General features: G+C 43.7%; 2 protein-coding genes across 3 annotated transcripts in view; one reads left to right on the plus strand and one right to left on the minus strand.

The window, feature by feature from the left end:
* Positions 1-9,616, plus strand: part of HNRNPAB (heterogeneous nuclear ribonucleoprotein A/B) — a 31,233-nt gene extending 21,617 nt beyond the window's left edge. Inside the window, exon 9 of one of the 2 annotated variants that reach the window (XM_076350370.1) lies at positions 9,067-9,616. The gene's annotated coding sequence lies outside the window, so the exon portion shown is untranslated. Of the gene's footprint in view, positions 1-4,702; positions 5,404-9,066 lie in introns of those variants that run through there. The other variant, XM_076350368.1, reaches the window with a different exon arrangement.
* COL23A1 (collagen type XXIII alpha 1 chain) overlaps positions 5,503-17,999 on the minus strand; it is a 194,436-nt gene continuing 181,939 nt past the window's right edge. The window contains exons 20-31 of the mRNA XM_076350372.1: positions 17,846-17,890; positions 17,258-17,347; positions 16,816-16,887; positions 16,040-16,081; positions 14,858-14,884; positions 14,346-14,417; positions 14,201-14,254; positions 13,904-13,930; positions 13,335-13,388; positions 12,561-12,647; positions 8,538-8,576; positions 5,503-7,181 (exon numbers count right to left, since the gene is read on the minus strand). Of these exons, the coding sequence (XP_076206487.1) occupies positions 7,131-7,181; positions 8,538-8,576; positions 12,561-12,647; positions 13,335-13,388; positions 13,904-13,930; positions 14,201-14,254; positions 14,346-14,417; positions 14,858-14,884; positions 16,040-16,081; positions 16,816-16,887; positions 17,258-17,347; positions 17,846-17,890 (660 nt within the window). The 3' untranslated portion in view covers positions 5,503-7,130. The remainder of the gene's footprint in view (positions 7,182-8,537; positions 8,577-12,560; positions 12,648-13,334; positions 13,389-13,903; positions 13,931-14,200; positions 14,255-14,345; positions 14,418-14,857; positions 14,885-16,039; positions 16,082-16,815; positions 16,888-17,257; positions 17,348-17,845; positions 17,891-17,999) is intronic.

Consider the following 17,999-nt stretch of genomic DNA (forward strand, 5'->3'; position numbering starts at 1 on the left):
ATTATATAAGAAACCACACACAAACACACGAGCGAGCTGACTGTTCCATGAAACTGTGCAACTATGAGGCAACTTGTACCAGAACTTAGCGAACAGGGATTGATTGTTGTCCTAAGACATAGGAAAACAGCAGATGTTAATAATGTATTTCTTATTCCACTCTGTTGGCAATAATGCCACTTCTTATGCATTGAAAACTCATGTTTCCCAGCTTTCCTGTGGTTTTCCCCCAGGCTCTCTACAGTAGTGTAGAGTCATACAATCTATTAAGTCCTTCTTCCTTTCATTTCTAAGCGACAGGTTTTTGGCACTTACTACTTTAGCTGCAGATTACACAATAGTTAGACATCCCTTTTGTTGTGCCATCTATTGGTACACAAGCATATGGAGAAGTTGCAATAGTTCACCTGGGGACGTGAAAATACTAGAAGTAATTTTTAGCTTACAAATGTAAATGATAATCAAGGAAAACAAAGTTTAGGAAATGGATTTTTTACTCACTGGTTTGCTTCAGTCTGCAATAGATTCCCCAAAGCAGAGCTGTGAAGTATTTCAAACTGTACTAATTACGGTCAGGTTCACTGCAGTGCCAGGGGCACAATTAAAAGGCAGGTGACTCCAGTAAATGACAGTGAGACTGGACTAACTAGAGGGACCAGATGTTTCCTCCCCCCCCCGGCCCCTTAAAAAAAAAAACCAACAAAAACCCCCCACTATTGCAAAAGGGTCCAAGAAATATCCTTACATAAATGCTGTCCTGTAAGGTTGCCAAGGTCAGTATATGCCACAGTGACTGCCTTGGCAAGCTAAAGTGTCTTAGGCCTCTTGAAATCTATCCAAATACTTCACCTCTCACTTAAATCTTCCTGGTTAAACAACTGGAAGGCTGGCTGTGCTACTAAGCATGTCAGCAGATACTTAACAGGTAAAACTTAGGAGCTTCAAATGAAATAAAGCAGTACCGAGGTTTTACTCCACCCTTGGACACCTACCGAGGACGCTCTTAGCTATGCTAGTGCAAGTTGGAACCAAACTCACTGATCTGAACTCAGCCAGATACCTACAGTATTTGTCCAGGATAAGTGGTTTGGGGACATTCAAATTTTTACATTTTTATCATTTGTTATTAATATTTTTGCATATCTTAAATATAAATCTGTTGTCTGGAAAGAAAATAATTCAAAGCTTCCATGCTCTAAAATTAAAAAATGCAAACTTGACAGGTTACCTACTACAGATAGATTTTATTTGTATAATGCTTTAAATTGGGCAACAATGGGACTAAAAAAACCCAAAAGAAGTGAGAACATGATGGTATTTCCCAAGAAAGAAATACCAGATTTGGAAAAAAGATTAAAGTTTCTATCTATGCACTCCTGTTTTACAAATACCTATTCAAACCATATAGTTATGCAAAAGGTGTGCCCATCCCTGTGTGCTGTCAATTAAGGGACAGTGTCATGACATAAAAAAATTTGTCCTAGCATAAAATGTGTTTCTCTCTATTAAAAAACAAGATCTCCTCTAGAGGGCAGCATTAAATCAGTATTCAATGACCAGGAAACCTAAGCTCTAATACTCCTTTATAATACGTACTAAATTTACAGGCTAATAAGGCACAGTTTTGTCGACCAAGGATGGTTATTTACCATTACGATAAAGCTGGAAATTTCTGGCACCTTAAGCTATGCATTACAAATGGGTGAATTCTTTCATTCTGGCCCAAGAGTCCGCTATATTTGGCTGATTGCAAAACCATGTGCTACATATGAAAATTCACAGATTCATTCTGAGCTGTGGGCTGGTGAGATAGTAAACACTGCAGACTGAAACGTTTGCTGGTGTAATCTAGTTCAGCACTATTACAGCCAAATCAGTTGTGCTCAGTTAGAGCAGCTGAAATGGGACACCGAGCTTGCATGTGGGGGGAAGAGAAGACAGTAGCCAAACTAGAACACAGGCTTTCTGGCATGAAAGCCTTGGTCATCACAAACATGCTTCCTGGGTAGTGGGTTACTATAACAATCTTAAAGCCACGGGTAGTGACCTGTGTCATTCTCCATGGATTACTTTTCATCATTGCATAGGATGTCTTGAACTGCTGAAACCTCACACGTGTTTTGCTGGTTTGCTTAAGGATTTCAAATGCTGAATTTATGAAATTACAGAAAACAAAAGGTCACCTAAATATTTCATCTATTGGTTTCCTAAAAAGAAACCAAATCAGAAAGTCTCTTATCGTTAGAAGAAACATTCTTATTTTTAAATACACAGGAGAAAATCCATACGGAAATAAATTCATCACCATTATATATACAGCAAGTGTTAGAAGCAGCGTATACAAGAAAGGTGACTCCCCCCATAAGAATAAATTGCATGTGGCAATAGCTTGATTGATTTTTTTTTTTTTTTTTTTTTTAAAAACTAAAATCCCAGTGCATTAAGGCTTGGAAACAGTTTCAGTTTGGAGTCAGACCAGGTTTTCTCTGCCACCTGTTTCATAACCCAGAGAAATATTCCTGAACTCACCGGCCAAGCCCACAATTCAGCTGCAAAACTCTTTAATTAATCTCACCTGCCCCCATCAGCACAGGACAAATCATCAGGTTCATGCTCTGGCAAGGGGCCTCTCGAGCTACCATTTCAGCACTGAACTGGAGTTACAGACATGGGGGTTATTTGGCCATGTTCCCTTCCCCCCCAAAATCTTTAGGGAGCGCTCCCCATGCTTACAGTTGGGTGCAGCATCACCACTCCTGGAGCATCAGGGGCCAGGACCGCCACAACCGCCACAACCACAGCGAGCAGCAGCTCCAGCGTTGGTCACACAATGCATTTGCCATGTCTTGTGGCAAGGTAGCCCTGCCTGCAGAGCTTTGTGGCTGAAAAACTTTTTAGGGGTTTCAAGTTAGTCCTTGTGCCCTTAGGACTCGGTTTGGGAACTTTGCTTCCAAAATTGATTAGGCTACACTATGTTAGAGAGAGGATGTTTGTAGTAACCAGAGAGATGGTCGTTAGCTACAATTTTAAATAGAACAAGCCTTAAAGAAAGCTGCTTGTCCTCTGCTCCTAGGCAGCAGGCAGACGTGGTTATCTTACCATAATGGAAATCACCATGCTTTCACGGTCAGTTAAATTAGACTATGGAATTTTGTTTTGTAAACTAGAAAACAAAAATAAAACATAAATTTGGCTGGGCTTCAGATTCCCCCAAGATCAGTAGCTTAAGTGTGTTAACCAAAATGTCTGTTGATGAATCCATGAAGCTAATATACTAAATATTTTAGCGATCAAGATAAATCAATTGCTCAGTCTCAGATTGACCTACATTTCATAAGCATTAGCAGCCTCCCTGTCAATCATCTTTATTGCTACTGACATCTAGTGGTAACATTTAGCTGCATTTCTGAATTCCTGTAAAACAATCTTGCATTCTCTCAAACCAGAAAAAAAAAGAGAGTGGTTTCCTAGGGAAAGAAATGCACTACGTTTTGTGAGAGGCTGAGATAATTACTGAGTTTTGAGTGAGACTGCCAGCACTACCTAACGGTAAAATTTATCTTCGTGAGCTATTTGCAAACTCAAAGTATTCAAAAAGACCCCCATAAACAATTTCATATGGAAGGAGAAAATAATCAACTGATCTGGCATGAATTTGCTGAGCAAAGCACATCTTTTTTTAACTCTTCCCAATAAGATCATGGCTGCTCTGAAACAATTTAGCATTTAACAACTTACTCTTCTAAATACGCGTGTGTGTAAAGCACATGGAAGTCTAAACAGATTTCCTCTTAGATGCTGTGCAATCGATAGAAGAATCAACAGTTCCTGTAATACAGCCTGTCAATCTGCATGATTCGATTGATAAGAAACACTGAGTTCAGAATATAAAGGCCAAATGCACTGATCTCAGTTGAGGACCGGGGAAGGACTTGCAGTGCAGATCACAACCGCAACCCCCCGCAGCAGCCTTGCCCGGGGATCTGTACCTCGCTCTGTTCCTGGGAGCTCTGCTTTCCACAGGTCTCGGCTGCTTTGGCAACAGAAGGGGTTGGTAGAGTAGATGTACCAACAGCAGATCCTTGGGGATCTACTGGTTAGTTCCTCATAGCCAAAGTGACAATAGGTGCCGTACACAGCAGGATCCGTACCTGCGAGCATTTCTAATGGAAATGAGAGCGGCAGAAGTCCAGAGAAGCTATTGCACACAGGCTGCCTATCTGTACGTGTGCAGTTAACTAGACGTCCTTGAACGTACCAGACTTGCTGCAGGTGCATAGATGGATCTCCTTTCTATGTGCTGGGCTCACCATATTCAGGATGCAGAATAAACCTATGCAGAGATGGCATTTGCCTGGGAATTTTCAAAGATGGTCACTAAAAGGTTTGGCAGCTGAGGTGGTAGCGCTGATGATGGGTGTGGATACCAGCCACGGTCCTGTGCTAGGAAGATAATTCTAGCCTTCCTCCTTGACTGGCATGGAAATGCCGTGAGTGGTCAGGCTGTGCCTCGGCGACGGGGAAGAACAACCCCGGTTAAGAGGTTTAGTTGAATCAAAATGAGCTCTCTTCCTCCGTTACGAGCAAATGTCTTGGGTTCTGTGGCAACAGAGGCTCTGTTGGGAGGGGGAAGGCTGCCATGCAGAGCGATTAGAGCAATAGGTAAAGCACTGTTCTGGTATTCTGTATCAATGTTTTGCAGGCCTGGCAGTGGTCACAGTTGATGCCTACAAGCACTGGATATTCCACAAGTTGAAGACGGAATACTGACTTGTTTACCTGAAGATAATAGGACTTCGGGGTATTTCCTCAGAGAAAATATAAATTTTAATATAATTTCATAAGCTTTGGAGGTTAGCTTGTCTTGTAGCTTCAGTGATATCAAACTTCTTCAAGTAGGAGCTAGATAGAAAGCTGTTTAGTTTTTGCCAGCATATGTAAAACAAGACTTTTCTATCTGCATTGTAGATTGTTTGTGGACACTTCCAGATTCTTGTGCTTTCTGCAGTCATTCTGGGGACTGAACTCTCATTGATATCAGTAGAGGTTCCATGAACAGGACACATGCAGGATTTTGAGTGTAGAAGCCCACAGTGTGGTGTGGAGTAGTGAATTGCTTTTAGTTTGGAGATGACTGGGGGAGATGGGAAGAGCAACTGTATATTAAGGGAACAATTACAGATCATCTTCCCGGTGACATCAATGAGAGATTTGCCTTCAACCTTCCACAGAAGAAGATTTTTAGCTTTAATTTGGGACAGTAAAGGGGTTTTTCAAAAGCACTAAAAGCCAGTGGGAGCTTGTTCAGCTGCTCCTTATGCCTTTAAAAACCCCTACACCAAAAGTGATAGCTAACAACATGAAATGGAAGTAAATAAAATGCATTTTCATTGCTGTTTTGAGTTACATAATTCTTGTTTCTTGATTTGTTAGTTGATCTGAATTTACATGGATTTAATCTATATGGTGACCAAGAAAATGGTCAGTAAGTGGTAAAGGTGCAAAGTATAGCCACAAAGCAAGCAATGTGTAGGTGTAGACCCTAAGCAGCTATCAAAGACGGGTAACAAAAGTTCACTGCCTACAGCCATGTCTTTTGTGTCCACATCTACCAAGCTAGATGGCCATTTCAGCATTTACCGGCAGATAACAAATGCTCCCAGCTTACTAGAAGGATAAACTCAAGGACAACTAGGACCCAGTCACAGATAAGAACTCACAGACATCAGTTAAACGTCACCCTACCTGCATGGAGCACTGAGCATGTTCCTACTGTTCTTCAGAATATCGGAGCAAGAACTACCTTAGCATTAGGTCAGCTTGTACAGGGCGGATTGCCCCTGGACGGTCGCATCCCTCGCTCAAGTCCTCTCTGGCAGTAGCTGCCATAAGAAATGCAGTGGAACAAGGATCTAACAAAGGGTTCCGATCTACTCAAATACACCAAAAATGACTCCCTTCTGTATTCTCTAAATCAAGGCCGCAAAGAGCCCTTACATCATCTGGTTTGATATCACGGTCAGGCTCTTAATTTCACCTAAGACTCCTACATAGAGCCTAGCAACTTGTATTGGGCTAAAGTATTTCCTCCAGAAGTGATCTGTTAAATCAAAAAGGCATTAGAGTGATGGGGATTACGTCACTGGTCTGGTTAGGATTAACCAGTCTCACCATTAAAAATCCATGGCTTGCTTTATTTGATTTTGTGTAGCTTCACCTTCCACCCCGTTGGATGGATATTTGTATATCTTTCTCTGCTCAATTTAAGAACTTGTTAATATAAAGCATCTCCTCCCTGTAAAGAAATCTGATTGCCTCTTGATCTTCATTGTAAGCTGAACAGACTTGGCTGTAAGCCATTTTCTCCCTCCCTGAAGTAATTTTTTATGGCTTTTTACTGCACAATCTCTATTTTTTTCAACATCTTTAAAAATGTGAACAGTGGAATAGTTTGCAAATTTTTAATTGATCTCACTTAATGCCATATGCAGATATAAAAATCATAATCCTCCTTTTATTCATTACCCCGCTCTGCATGGGATGTGCCTGAGATGAGATAATTTAAAGAAAGAGACCGAAAAAGGGGAGAGAAGGAAGAGGACAAGAGGAGTGTGCAGAGTTACAGAGTTTACAATTAAAACCACATAAACCAAGAAAAATCAAACACAAATGAACCCTACAAACCAAAACAATTAAATACTCCAAACTCCCAAGTTTTGGGAACCCCAACAGCAACATTATGTGCTCTGTTTAAGAAAAGACTTCAGCAGAGCCCTCCCTGTCCTGCAACTCTCTACACTGAAAGTATTGCTAGGTTTTTGTGTTTTGAAATTCTGCAGCGGAGGTTTCTTGGGGAATTTGGGTTCCACAGTAACAAAGCGCTTTGCACATCTTCAGCCACAGACCCCAGAACAGGACCCAGAGGTGCTTCCTCTTGAGAAAAAAAAAAGCTTTTCTTGATAGTAGTGGAAATAACCACAGGTAGTCAAGGTTGTTCTCTTTAGCCAAAGAATTGCTATTTCCATCATATCAACAGCAGGTAGCAATGAATGGAGCTTGGCTTTGTTTCCTCTGCAAGTTGCAAGTCCTTCTCTTGTTTGACCAGATGGTACACAGCAGCTTCTTTCGTTCTAGGGCTGCATCCTTTTTTTCTTCTTTGTTTTCAGCCAGAGTTTTTCACCCTTTTAATGTGCATGTGCAATGCAAATACAGAGTTGAGAGCCAAATTAGGATAGGGATTTCTCCCTCCTTCATGCGATAAGGCACACTAGGCAACACACTGTCTCAGTACTGTTAGTTCACGCAGCAACATTAGCAGTGAATACTGTTCATTCCCAGGTACTGTCATGGGTACCTTTATCAAATCCTGTTGTTACCATGCGTATCTTACGGGTTTGGGAGCTTTACAATATTTTCAAAGTCCATAAATGACAGAATCCAGTATAAAAAAAGGTCAATATATTACTGTTGAAAGGTTTTTTTTTTTCCTTTTTTAATACAAAAATTAAAAAGATCAAAATATATCACATTATTTACATATTGTGCTTCATGCTTAGAGATCACTGGAAGAGAACACACAGACAAACATTTTAATCAAAGAGAAATGCTCCATTCATTACACTTACTAATCTTATTGTTAATATTATAAGGATTGGCATTCAGATTTCTTTTAATATTAACAGTGCATCCAAATGACTTACCACAGAATTAAAAACTTTTATATGCTAAGGGCGTGCTCACATTCTAACCGAGGGTTTGCAACCAGTTAAGTAACATGCTTGCTATTAACTCGAACTGTGTCCACATACCACGTGTTTCAAACTGGGTTAGTAATTCCGCTCAGCTTCAGTGTCATACCCTTGTCGGAGAATGAGGTTACAGCATCCTCCTGCAAGTCTGGATCAAATGCTCATCTTACGGCAGGACACGTCTCTCCTCATTCTCCTGGGCTGCCTTTAGCACTTACAACCCCTGGCTGTTTTGGGTGCGTGAGACAGTACGAATTACCTGACCACGTGGCACCTTGATTTACTGATTCAAGCACTGAAGGAGCGTAGTGGTTGTGGATTATAATTACAATGGCAGAAAAGTCTTTGTTTGGAAATGAATGTTTTGTAACTCTGCGACAAAGAGGTAACCCACTGTAAAAGTCTCAGCTAGAGGGTATGGTCTAAGTCACAGAAGCACATTTTGCAGAGCGGTACAGTCTTTGCGTGAGTGGTTCCTAAACTGCCTGGGCCATAATAGAAGCCTAGCCTGAGCAAGCCTGAAAAAAAGGCATTGCTACCGACAATATTAACAAGAATGATTTTCACGCTTAGCAAGTTTTTGGAGCAGTGTTCCTAGCACCAGTCTACAGCTGTGGGGAACGAGACATGAAGCTAGATGGAATCCTGCTCTCCCAAGGCATGGCGTTATGTCTGCCAGGCATATAACCTGTTGCTTAAAGGAAGTGCAGCAGCACAAACGATCGCCATGCGGCAAACAAAATTACTCAGGACCTGCTCAAGGATATACAATTATTATTATTACTGTACCTTATGCCAACATCCTGCTACTGGCAGTCCGTCTGGTCCCTGCAAAATTGAATTTACAGATTTAATTTCTATTGACAGTGACTTAAGTGTCTGACCCAAAAACCTGAAGCTCAGTCTTCACAACGATGAAAGGTTTAGCAGTGCCGTTAATTACCATGCAAAACCCATTTACTGTATATGCACAAAAATAAATATGCAGGCAATATAATCCGTGTGTCACGCACAACAGAAAATTGAATACATCCCAGGGTAAAAAAAAACAAAAACCAAAACAAAACCCAAAAAACCTACACTTTTTTTCCTTTAAACAAAAAAGAAAATGTGAACAAATATAAAAATTTGGAACCACAGTTAATTAACTTTATAATCTGCTTTATAAGGTAGTGTTTTTTGCAATCAGACATATATATGGAAAGCATGATGTGGAAATGTATTTTTTGTTAATATGCGCTTTTCATTTTGGGGGCGGTGATGTAATTTTTTTTTTCCCCCGCATGATATCCTAATTGTGTTAAATTCGATCCTGCAGTACTTAGTTTCTTTAAGAAATCCTGAGTTGCTGAACTGATTGAAATAGGATGAGTTGCGGACTATGCAAAGGGAGTGAAAATATTTGTCTTTTTCTGATGGAGATACAAGAAACATACAGAAATCAGAAAGCCAGAAGAGCTTACTTACCAGGAGGAAAACACTGAAAAGGAAGGAGCCCCTTAGAAGAGGAATGGACTATGTATGACCAACTCTTTCAAGATACTTTAGAAGAAATAGCTGACTTCAGCTGTCTTTTCTGATGCTGGATTTTTTTAAGGCTCTTGGATCTCCGATTGCATGAATTTCTGCATGTAGAGCTACAGAGAGCACACATGCACTGACCCTTCCCTCAGAGCCACCTCCAAATTAACTAGGGGTGGGAAACCACGAGGATGCGTACGCAGCGGAGATAACTGCTAGTGCAAATATAGGTCAAAATGCATTTTTACGTTTTTTACTGTAAATGTCAGTCATCACATTTTTTGTATTCTGTATTGATTTTATATGTAAAATAGCCTATGCCCAATAAAACAGATGCAGTGAAGTAAGGTTACCCTCTCCAGCTACTCATAGTGTAAGAGGTCTAGTTATTTTCACATGCTTTCCTATAACATTAGTTAGAAAACATACACATTTTTCTGCTGACACCAGTAAATATTTTGGTCCATAACTATTCATAAAAAAAAAGTGCAACTTATACATTTGCCAGAGTTGTCTGGGGGTGAATGGTAACGGGGACAAGGCGCAGAGCAGTTGTTTGACCTGGAAAGATCCTAACCTGCTGTTAAAGCGCATCCTAACACCGGCAGTCACGGCACCGATTCCTGCCCTGGGCTTTTTCTCCTTCCCGTGCACTCAAAATACTTATTTTGGCCATCATAAAACTCCATGCCTTTCCATCATGTTTCACTCGAATGATTCCAAAACGACTTGTCAACTTAAAAAGAGCTTTGCAACCTGCGCGTAAGGCTCATGCTCATGCTGCTGGACTGACAGCCATCGCTGAGAACCCAGCAAGCCTCCACCGCACGGTGGGGTGGAGAATGAAGACAACACTCCCAGCCAACATGCAACTAACCCTCACATACCTAAGCAGGAAGATGTGCAAGTGCTTTACTAATTAGTCATGTAGTAGTTATGCATTGGAGAAATCTGCAGTTTGCAATGCCTTCAATACACATAGGTCTTGTGTTTTCTATATAGTTAAGGTGGGAAATAGTTGGTAAATGTAACATTTCTAGGGAGTAAATATGAAGAGTTGAAGCGGGCCTGCTGCTAGTAATTGGTTTCTTTGACACATACGAAAGTAATTTAACTTTTTGAAAGAGAGACAGCTTACTGCTCTTTTGTTTCTCTGAAGACAACTGCAAGTCATCTAGCATGCAGCATTTTCTATGGTTAAAAAAATGAAAATAAAACAATGACCTTTTTTAGCTAGTTGCGCAGTGCCCTGTCAGGGAGCAGAACACGAACCGTCCTGCATAGCCGTTGGACTTCAACCTGAGCTCTGCGGGGCAGAGCTGCGTGCTGACACAGCAAATGCCCTCCTAAGGCCCCGAGTGCCAGTGACCCCCTCCAGCCACCGCTCTGCGGAATTGGCTGTTCCTTTGGGGAAAGCCTTTCAAAACCCAGACTCAAAGGGTGTGCAGCAGCACAGGCACGAGGGGAACCGAACTGGGCCGGAGGTGCTGAGAGAAACTAGAACTAATTTTTAGCATCTGTTATCATAAAGGGGCAAGCATCCCTTACGTGATCTCCCATTGCTTACACTCCTTATCTAAAGTCATTTTAACTGTGGGAAGAAGGCACAACACACCGGCGTCCTTCCCTGACTGCCAAAGTGAAACATCTTGTTCCAGCTCTGCTGCCTTGTGTCCTTCCTCTCCCTGGAGGGATTCGCTCCTCGGGACAGGACTTGGCCACAGCAGAAACACACGCAAGCCATGCAAGAAAGAAAGAGAGCAGATACTGTACCAAAGGGCAGGGCACGCTCACCCCGTCCAGGCCTGGTAAACCTGGGTCCCTTTTGCTGCCTGCAATGCTACGATCTCCCTGTTTGAAAAAATAACTGCTTGTTGAGAATGATAAAGGACATGGGAGTTACTCAAACAGACACCCGTGTTTCAGCGGAGGAGGACGGGTCCAGAACTTTACACCTCCGTTTCTGATGATACAGCAAGTCAGCAGAGTGGTTTTATGGTAGGGAATTCACAGACACGTAGAGTCTGTCATCTGGGAAAGATCTTCTATACACAAACCAGAGATTCACATTTGTAACAGTGCAGTGAAAAAGATGAGGGTTAAATCATCCAGCATGTTGAGAGAGGAAAGGTGATCATCAGAAACAAAAAAAATTAATTGTAGTTCACATTCAATCTCAAGCAAAATAAAGCATATTGACTGAAGAAGCTTTTTGCTGGTATAGTGGAGCTATACAACAGCTTTGATTGCCATAGCTGTGCCGGTGGGGCAAGAAAATGTCACACATTTAGAAAAGAAATGGGTTTTTTTAGTGCCTGGCACTACTAGTTAGGTGCAGCTGAAGTAGCGGCTAACAGCTACATTTAAGTAGTTTTAGTTCAGTAGTTGATACGAATCACTCTTTCATCCTGCAGCAAACCAGATCTCTCTGGTTTTAGTCATTATATGAAAAATAGTAATGAAAAGGAGGTATATTTTACCAGGCCAGATAACTTCTTATAAACCAGTACAGATTTTCTTTTTCTGGGCCCTAGCAAAGGAATGAGAGGTTCTGGAAGTGAACTTCGGAGATGTACCTTCCTCAGGTTCAAACACCCAGCAGGTTTCCTGGAAAGCCTCTTTGTGTACACGCTGTACGGCTGTGGCCCAGGACGTATCCGAGAAGGGACGGATCTGAGCCGCGAGCTGCTCTCGTGCAGAGAAACACGGGGAGGTCTCTTCTCCCAGAGGCACTTCTTGGCAGCCCGGGGAGCTCCAGCTCATACATAACTTATCTTTGGCAGTACTGAGATGCTATCAACTCCGACCTGCTTCCCCAGGCGGGAGAGCTAGAGCCAGGCTCATCCCTCGCTCGGTTTGTGGAGGTGAAGGGATGGAGCTGACCTTGTCTTCAAATCTCCTCCCATCCACTGCATCCACTTACTCCCCAATTTCAAACGTACTCAAAAGCCAGGCCGGCAGCTTCACCAGGGCACACTATCACCCAAAGAGCGTTACTGAAGCTCATTGTTCTCGACTACAATAAGAAGGTCTTTACACAAAGATTCTTTATTTTTACTGCTGTGGCTTGCTCCCATCTGGCCAGAGAGGAGCCCTTACAGCGAGCAGTGAACTTCCAGCAGTGCAGATAAAACAAACCATTAAGAAAAGTGAGAAAACAATAACCATCTGCTCTGATTTACTGCAAAATAAAGAACTACCAAATCCTCCCTCCCTTTCCCTGGCTGCAAAGCTGCGTCCCCTTTCAGTCCCAGCAACGCGTGCTCAGGATGGGTGAAATAAGAGACATACCACAGGACAAGGCTGATCCAGTCCGGGAGGGCCTGGTTCCCCCTTCTGCCCTTTGGCTCCTTTTCTCCCCGGTATTCCTCGCTCACCCTGTTGATGCAACAGGAAAATAGGAACAGGAGGGGTGACACCTCGGTTTTAACTTGCACAGCACTTGCAGAGTCCCACACCGCACCCAGAGTAGGGACATTTGCACTAGTGTAACCTCAACTGAGAGTTAAATCACTGTGAAAATCTTCCAATAAAGCTGTGTGGAGGTATTTGAATAGATAATTTTATAACAGAATGACTAAATGACTGGTTTCTGCTAGAAACCAGGTTGGTATCTGACAGTAAGTGGGAGCACCAGCTTCCAGCCACTGCCCTGCGCTCAGCTGGGCTCCTGCCTCCAGCTGGGCACCCCTTTATTTAAGCATCCCTGTAACAAAACGTTTGACTTGGATCATTTTCAAGGTCTATAAACCAAAACTAGCAGTTCTTTGCAACCTGGAGGTGTCAAGGCTGCTCCATTTCCCCCACAACGGTTGTGCCAGGGACGGGGGCTGGAACAGGCTTGCAGAAAGCACTTCCAAGTGGGTAGGAATTAATTGAATGTCCTGCCCTATACTGCGACCACGCAAATACTTGTGCCACAGAAAAGGCCTTACAGCAATGACCCGAGAGCCTGGAGGGGGAACCAGCACCCAGGGCAAGCATCACTGCTTGCCGAAAAGAGTGGCCAGTCCTGCCCCCACCCTGCTCGCCCCACGAGCATCTCTACAGCCATAACCCACTCACCTTCTCCCCTCTTTCACTTCTCTCTCCTTTCTCTCCTCTGAGACCTGGGAAACCCTATCATGACAATTTTTAGGTGGAAAAAAAAAAAGAGGTTTGTTAAGTTCAGTATGTGCACATCCTGGCATCTCAGTTCAACGTAAGCAATCTCCAGCGATCAACCCGTCCTCCCATGGTGAAGAATATGACATTTTCTTCCTTGTCCACTTGGTATCTCAGCAATTTCTTGGGAAAGCTAGTGCTTTACCTACCCCAGTAACATTACATCTATTGGAGATTCTTCTTTCACTGAATCCAATACAAACATTCTCAACTGGAAAAGGAAACCCCCACGGCACCTTTAGCTGAGCAGCGATGCACGGTGTGGCACAGTCACTGCTCTGCAGTGGAAATGGTCTGGCAACTGGCCTGAATTAAGCCCTTTCCTATAGACATAGTTCCATGGGCACTGTGTTTTAGGGAGAGCAGTCTATACAGTGTTAGCTACATATTTTTTTGACAATCTCAAGCAATTTGATGGCCTTTACGTACATGTTATTCATGTTTCTACGTATCACAATTAATGTACTTACATCCAATCCTGGCTCCCCTGGCTTTCCCTGCAGTTGTAAAAACAAAAATGAAGACATGCCATATTGAGCTTGGTGTTGCAGGCAAACTTACATCCAATTTGGTGAAATACTATGGTAGTGACAGCACAGGCGCGCCCAACGGCCCCTGGGACTCAAGGGAGCTCCTCACCACGCATTGGGATAGTGCCGGTAAGCCCGGCTCTGCAGTTCTGGCTGGACCCACCGCAGCAGGGACTTTATCAGCCCCTATTTTAGGATTGCACCACAACATCACCGCTCCTTTCCCACACTGATTACCTTCTCGCCTTTGGTACCGGGTAAACCGATGAGCCCTGGAGCACCAGGGAGACCCTTAAGGAAAAAAGAAACAAGGCATTGGGATAGTTGCTGTACGGTGGGTTTCTGTTGATGGCCAGAAATGAGATACGGGATAACAACTCACAGCGGGTCCAGCGTCACCGTGGTCCCCCTTCTCACCGCTGTCGCCTTTTTCTCCCTTTGCACCGTCCAAGCCCTGCATAAATGAAACGGCATCAACCAAGAAGACCTGGCAGTTCTGCCTGGGACAGCCACGCTGCTTATCCACCCGCCTCCTCCCACATCTCTGGGATGCTTATACCCACACTGCCATTAACGTTTTCCTCTTGACCAGATCACGTAAGAAATAGTTGAAAATAAAGGTTTAAGCCTGCAGGTTTGGAAACCCTGACTTGCATGTGCCGCCGGCCCTCAGGTCTCCATGCTGGAGGAGGATTTAAGATCATAAATCTGTTTGGAAGGAAAAATGGCTTGTTTTCCTAAACACCAACTGCTGAACAGCACAACCAAGGGATGTGTTGTCACAAACAGTGACAAAAAAAAAATCAGTCCCCAGAGCTGACAGGCCTTTGTGAGCCTGTAAATAACGCACTGGCAGCCTGGGAACAGTGGGTGACATTTAATTTATTGACTTACTTTAGGCCCCTGGATTCCTGGAGGACCCTGCAGGAAAGACAGTGGTGCATTTGAAAAAAACAGAATTTAAAAACAAACCCCAAAGTTTGCTTCCCAAACCATTTCTTGCTCAAATTATGGGCTGACAATGGCCAAATATTTCTTTTCAAGACAGGTGGCAGTTTATTTGGTTCTCCGATGGCAAATCAGGGGGAAGAGGAACTGAAAAGGACCGCTTTGCGTAACATAGAATCAGAATCGTTTAGGTTGGAAAAGACCTTTAAGATCATCAAGTCCAACCGTTAACCTAACACTGCCAAGTCCACCACTAAACCATGTCCCTAAGCGCCTCATCTACACGTCTTTTAAATACCTCCAGGGATGGGGACTCCACCACTTCCCTGGGCAGCCTGTTCCAGTGTTTCACCACTCTTTCAGTAAAGAAATTTTTCCTTACATCCAATCTAAACCTCCCCTGGCGCAACTTGAGGCCCAACATGCAACAAAATAAAGCTCTGCAACACGAGCTTTGGGAAGCGAGAGCTCCGCAAGAGCTTTGCTGAAGCGAGTGACAGCAAAAGCTCTGGAGGGCAGCACCCTGCCACCATGGCCCTCCGAGCCCGGGCAGGGCTGGGGACACTTCCCGGGTTATAAACGCCGCCCAGAAAGCCGGCTGGTTTTGAAGCGTGGTCTCTCAAGGTGCATCTTGGACACAGCAGAGGCATTCTGACCTTCCTGATGCCCTTTGACAGCTCCTCAGCCTTTTGGAGCATCGTAGGTACCAAACACCTTAGATATCTGCATCAAAAATGTTTCACGTGTTCATCACCGCCCGCATCCTCTCCCCACTGCAGCTGATGGCAAAAAAACTTAATGACTTGGGCAAATTTGTGGGAATACAGACACCATCACGGGGGGAACAGGTTTTCCCATGCCACAAGGTTTTATCTTTTCCCCATTCCAAGGAACCACTTCGTTATTTGCAAAATGTTCCACAAATGCTAATGTACTCTCCTAAATCAGGTGCTTCCACCTCTCCGAAAACAGCACCCAACGCTGTAGCTCTTCCCTGATTTTTTTTCCCAGATCCGCAGCGGCCCACGATGATTAAACAGAGCAAACCACCCTCATCCTTAACTAATCCCATGCGATAACAAATCGGCAGCAAGGCTCAATTGCACGAGCCGCTTTCCAGAGTCCTACCATAGGGCCAGGTAATCCGGGGGGTCCGGGCTCAGGTATGATCTGCAGAAGGGAATTAAATGGCACGTTAACGGGGCTGGGCACAGAGAGAAGACAGTTTAGGAATGGAAACCTCACACGGCCCAGAATCATGATTTAATGCCCTCTGATTTAATGGCTTTGATCAAAATATCTGCTAATCAAAGAGTTGCTTGTAGGATTTATAAATAAATGAATCTTAATAAGCACATGAATCAAGCTAGCCTCTGAAATGACAGACGTGACCCACGCTGCTTAGCATATTTGCCAGCCGCAAAATGGATGTATTGGAAAATGATGCAATTTTCCACACAGACCGGAGGAAACCAGCCTTTTTGATGGGAAAAAACCAAACAAAACCAGAACAAAATTAGAGCTCCCATGTAATTAATAAAAAAACTATCAAAACCCACCACTTTTTCTTTTAAGCAAAAGGCATGAATAAGGAAAAAAGGATGCAGAAATCCTATAAAACTGCAAGGAGCCCAGTATGTTTTTAGAACAAAACACGATTATAACAGCAGCATCCAATATCTCAACCATCAATGCAAAATCTAAAGTACTTTTGTAGTGCCAAGTGTGCAAGATGTTCTTCCCTAACGAATAAACCCCACTTAGACGCATCTGAAAATTCTTGTAGAAAACAGTTGGGTTTTGCTCTCCTCCGCTACGCTGATGGATACAGAACCGGCGGCTCCAGCCTGCACACCCCAATTTTGCCTGACCCCGTGTCATGGTTTATGTTGCCAAGATCTTACATGATTATTCTGCAAACACGGCGAGCCGGTGTCTCCTTTTTCTCCTTTGTCTCCTTTTGGCCCTTCTGCTCCCTAAAAGATAAAAGTCTAATGCTGATGTGGTGCATCTTCCAGGAAAGCAAAAACAAGAGAAAAATACATTTGTCTTCCTCTAAACTCCAGCCTTGGCTCAAGCAAAGCTCTTGTTCGTCCCTGCGGGACTGCTTGAAAAAAGGAGATTTTCTCCTCCTTGCTACCGGCTTAGATGACCTTCTGAATGAGCCGTTATCGTCATCATTAGCAAAGAAAACTCAAAGCTCCCGCATCCTCCAGCTCCACAGTAATGTGGTGTAGACAGGCCACTGCTTAGATCAGCAAACCCGGCCGTATACCGAGCATTTGCAGAAATCAATGCATTAAAGAACCAAGCAGCAGATGTACAGGGACGGAAAGAGGGACGTACCGGTGGACCCGATAAGCCCATTTCTCCTGTCTCTCCTTTCTGTCCCGTGATCCCTGCGCTGCCCTGGTCACCCTTCGCTCCTTTGGGACCCTGGAAGGTTACAGAAAACAACTTGCTTAGGAGAAAACTGTTAAACCCCCCCCCCCAACAGCCATTTCTGCCTTGCTGTTGTTTCATCTCCATATTGCGGCATGAGCTCACGAAAACATGTTTTAACGTTAAAACTTACGTATGCTGATTTTGCAGGCGCAGCAGAATTTGGCTAGGCCGTAGCAGGGGTTGCCGCCATTTAGGGTTGGGAAGGTTTACAACAGAATTTGAGACAATTTCTGATGAACCACTGGTAAAAGGAGCCCCTTTAGCTCGGCAGAAATGGCCACGAGCAGCATCTGCATGCTCATGGCTGAGCGCAGGGCTGTAAGCAATGGGCGATTAATTCAGAGATGCAGCTGAACATTACGGGGCAGAGCTTGCTCCTGGCAGGCTGAGATTTGCTTTTCACAGTGGCAGCTCTCACAGACACACAGTAAACTCCTTTTTAACTCGGATCCTGCAAGGTCTTGCTTGATCCAGCCATGCCCCACGCACCTTTTCACCGTCCAGTCCAGGTGGACCCGGCAAGCCCAGCTCTCCCTGAAGTGACACAAAGAAAGGGGAGCCCACGGTAAGTTAAATCAAGAAATCAACTCGGGAAAGCATTTTGCAAGGAAATGAGTTAATCATGTGTATCGACCGTTGTGGT

Source organism: Aptenodytes patagonicus, chromosome 12, assembly GCF_965638725.1.
Source record: "Aptenodytes patagonicus chromosome 12, bAptPat1.pri.cur, whole genome shotgun sequence".
Taxonomy (NCBI): Eukaryota; Metazoa; Chordata; class Aves; order Sphenisciformes; family Spheniscidae; genus Aptenodytes; species Aptenodytes patagonicus.